The sequence below is a fragment of the Odontesthes bonariensis genome, chromosome 20 (assembly GCF_027942865.1).
Source record: "Odontesthes bonariensis isolate fOdoBon6 chromosome 20, fOdoBon6.hap1, whole genome shotgun sequence".
NCBI classification, from domain to species: Eukaryota; Metazoa; Chordata; class Actinopteri; order Atheriniformes; family Atherinopsidae; genus Odontesthes; species Odontesthes bonariensis.
In genome coordinates, this window is record NC_134525.1 from 20864548 (window position 1) to 20868428 (window position 3881).

Here is a 3881-nt window from a genome sequence, read left to right on the forward strand (position 1 = left end):
ACAGGACATTGCTGAATGTTTATTGCTGACAAACTAACCACCACAACAGGTAAAGATAGCTGATCCTGAGTCAGTTAACATGCAGAATGATGGTTCACCACGTCGCGGAGAGACAAATGCTGCTCCTATGAGTAAATAAAAACGTGAATCTCTTCCTTTATTGCTCGCTAATGACACGAAAACGTACTCTTTTGAAAACAAAAATCTTTTTTTTTTTTCCGTGTAGGTGACGGGAAGGCCTGGTTACATGCAGGTGGATTTTATAGAGAGAATAGCCAAAGTCTTTAAATTGAGTTTTCCCCCTTTTCTTGCTTCAGGGCTGCGGGCTCGCGTCGCTGTTGTGATTCCGCTCGTCGTCTGAAGAGCAGTCTGACGAGTTGTACAGGAAATTGTCACCTTCGTCGTCGTCACTGTCCCTGAAGTCTCTTATTCTGCCGTTTTTTGAGTCTGTCTTGCTGTGGTAATCCGATTGATCGAGTCCGTCTGATTTTTCCTGGCCGTTCTTGGAGCCTTTCTGCTTCTCGGCCTCCTGGGCGGCCTGCTCTTTGGCCTTCTTGCTTCTCTTCCACTTCATGCGTCTGTTCTGGAACCAGATTTTAACCTGGAGAGGGATGGGGTAACATGTTAGTTTATTCTAAGGACGCCTCCTGTGGTCTGTTGGCAATATTAAAAAAATACAGCAACCTCAACGGTTCTATCCTGGCTAAGGAACATCTTCTTTTCTTTTTTTTTTCCAAATATTTTTTTTCACGTAAACGCACCCTTTTTCATGTCTTATCACCACTTTAATATGTAATTTTATATCTGAAATGCATCAAAAGTGTTTAAAAATGACATTAAGAAAGGCGCAAACGGTGCGTAACAGTGCGTACAGATCACCAATCCATCTGACATTAAGGTCTTCGGTGCCTTAATCATCCATACACGTTTAACGTTTCGTATACTAAATCAAATTCTGAGTTTCAAAAATTGAATGCAGGGTTAACCTCAGTGACCTTTTCCTATGTAAAACTAACCAATTAACTCTGTTTACCTCTGGAAATGTTTTGCCTCATTTCTTATTTACTTTTAATGAAGCTGTGTTGCATTTCTTTCTTTTATGAAAACCAAAATTCCAACATTTGCATGATCGCCAGGGTTTGTCTGTTCAGACATGCGTTACCTGCGTTTCTGTCAGCATGAGGGACGTGGCCACCTCGAAGCGCTTGGGTCGTGACAGATACTTGTTCAGTTTGAACTGATGCTCCAGCTCCAGCAGCTGCTGGCTCGTGAATGCTGTTCTTGGTCTTCTGCACTTCCCGAGCAAGTTGGACTGCGCCTGAGCTGCAACACAAAACAAAAAAACCTTGATTAAACAGTATTTTACACTCCTGGAAGGGTTTCACAAATCCATCCCATGCCTTTTACGGTTTAACGGCGGTGTAATGTATGATGAGGGGATCGGTTTTTGTAAAGAAGCGAGAATACAAATATACAACATATTTAAAAAAAAAAATAGATTGTAAGAGGAAGAGCAGTCTTAAAAATCATAAATCTTCCACCTCTCTCATAATATTTTTGCCCAGGCATTAGGCTCGTTCACATATGAATAGTGGAGCTATTGGCCCCCTTCATTTTGAACAAATCTGTTAAAACGAGCAGAAACAAAAAAGGCAGTATCTGGTGAGCAAATCGCATGTCGACTGTGGCTTTCACACTCCTCTGCCACTTTCCCACTGTCCATTATCTGTCCATTTTAGTTCCTCTCCCAAAAAAAACCCCGCCACTATATGTGACAAACCTCTTAATTCAGAGGATATAATCTGATGGGAACTGTGCAGCACACATTAAAAAGCAAAATGGGGATTTTAGTGTCGGCCTTTTCTCAAGTTATTAGAGCACTAATGAATAGAGGCCTATGGCATTTTTTCAGGTAGATTCTCCAACATGTTTTAATTCAGAAACGTATAAAGAAGTGATATTTACCATTTAACCAACCGTCTTTATACTATTTGGGTTTATTTGAGTTAACAGAGGAGAAATGACTCGAATATCCTGGAATGAAACTGTTACTCACAATTAAAGTCGGACATTTTGGGAAGCATCATCCCGGCTGTGGAAACCCGCAGCCAGTGATCGAGCTGGAAGGTGCTGGCGGTCAGTTTAATGGGATCACTGGCGTGATGGTGATGGGAGCCGTGCGGATAGGAGTAGGACAGGGCAGGGTGTTGGCCTGTGAGTGCAGCCGCGGAGTAGGTGTACATTGGGTGGCCGTAGAGAGCTTGCGCGGGGATCCCTGCGGTACTTTGCGGGTGTAATCCAACCATGCTGTGCGGGCTGTTGAGGAAACCCGGTTTGGGAATCAAGCCGCAGGTGGAAATCCTCGGCGGGGACGGCGTCTCGGCGCGTAAAGACTCGGCGCTGGTGGTCAGCTCCGCGGCTGCAGAGGACGGGATGGAGGAAGAGGATGAAGCGGAGGAGGAGGACAGAGAAGTCACCAGCGCGAGCGGTGAGGTCTGCACCTTGGGTGTATCGACTGCTAAAAGCGCGTCAATGCGAAAGTTTTTGGATTTCTCCATTGGTCACCCGGTGCGCGTCCTTGTCGCCTCTGTGGCCGTTAGACTGGAGGAGAAGTCAGCGATGTTTTCCCACCTTTCAAAAGTTATAATGTTATCCCGAGTGTGAGAGAGGGGCTCCGTTTGACACTTAATCCCGCTCAGATGGAGCCGATTGGTGCAGCAGTCTGGCTGGGGGCTGTCCCAAGCGCGCGGTGGACTCAACAACGCCTCCTGCTCTCATCATTGTAAAGCAAGATGCTGGCTGCAATATTTATTCCACGAATATTTCAACGAAAGCGAAAATGACGCAAATATTTTCAATTAAAACACAAGTCGGGTTTCGGTGAACATGCAGTTTAAAAAAAAAAACATAAATAATACTTTCACAAGATATTAAAGGTGAGAAAAAGGATGATTATAGCAAACAAAAACAGCTTTATTCGTTTAGTTTATTCGTTTAACCTGGAGCAGGTGTGACGGCCTGATATCTGCGTGCTTTGAAGGAGACATTATTCATAAAAATATCACATAATATCTGATACTAAAATGTGTTTTTAAAGTATTTGTTTTTATTATAAAATAATGCATCCACAGCTGGAAACGAGGTCGTTTTCTTGGTGTCAGATGAGTGATCTTTCTTGTCTTTCTTTACTTTTAATCTGAATATAGTAGACGGTTTAAGGGGGGGGGGGGCTGTCAAGCTTTTATGTTCATAAATCTTTATTTAAAAACTATACACCTGCTCATTGTGTCGATTTAAGTGCACGTTGAATGGGCAAAAACTCTGCTTCCAGACCTAACACCTGAGGTGATGTGTAAGGCCGCCACTCTTCACTTATTGTATTTAGAGTGGAGGGGGGAAAGGGGGGACATTTCATTCTGAATCACCACCAGAGGCCAACAGGAAAATTTAGGTGAAAGCCCTCCTTCTGTCACCCCCAATCTGAAGGTGACTCTTAACTCTTTCCTGTAACCTCAATTTTTCTTGCATTTGATCAGCAGTCGGACCAAGTTTGGAGGCTTTTTTGAGGATTTTCATACACTGTAAAAATATTTCCACACATTAAAGGCTATAATGAATTAAAGACAGAAAAAATTGTGCTTTCCTGAATATCTGTCAAGTCAAATTTCGGCACAGTATTTGAGCAGCGCAGCAATTAAAAAAAAAAATATATATATATATATATATATATATATATATAAAAAATTGAAAGCCTTAAAGTATGATGAGGAAAGAGATGTAATAGGCTCGTGGCTCTGGGTGACGTCGGTCTAATAAGCCTCTTAAAGTTAATGGAAGAGGAGGTCAAAACGAGAATTATTGACACCCTGTTGCCCTTAACC

The 3881-nt window shown here is 42.7% G+C and overlaps 1 protein-coding gene across 1 annotated transcript; it reads right to left on the reverse strand.

Moving 5' to 3' along the window:
• mnx1 (motor neuron and pancreas homeobox 1) lies at positions 1–2558 on the reverse strand. Its single transcript, XM_075452491.1, has 3 exons — positions 2057–2558; positions 1163–1323; positions 1–601 (listed from the first exon to the last, which is right to left on the reverse strand). The coding sequence occupies exons 1-3, from the start codon at positions 2556–2558 to the stop codon at positions 314–316; spliced, it is 951 nt and encodes a 316-aa protein (XP_075308606.1). The 3' UTR covers positions 1–313.
• Between the last annotated feature and the right edge of the window lie 1323 nt (positions 2559–3881).

Excerpts from the sequence above, each read along its gene's own strand:
- mnx1 (XM_075452491.1), bottom strand. The coding sequence starts at position 2,558 with ATGGAGAAATCCAAAAACTTTCGCATTGACGCGCTTTTAGCAGTCGAT. Across the intron at positions 1,324-2,056 it reads CAAAATGTCCGACTTTAATT|CTCAGGCGCAGTCCAACTTG; the intron begins GTGAGTAACAGT and ends TTTGTGTTGCAG. Across the intron at positions 602-1,162 it reads TCATGCTGACAGAAACGCAG|GTTAAAATCTGGTTCCAGAA; the intron begins GTAACGCATGTC and ends ATCCCTCTCCAG.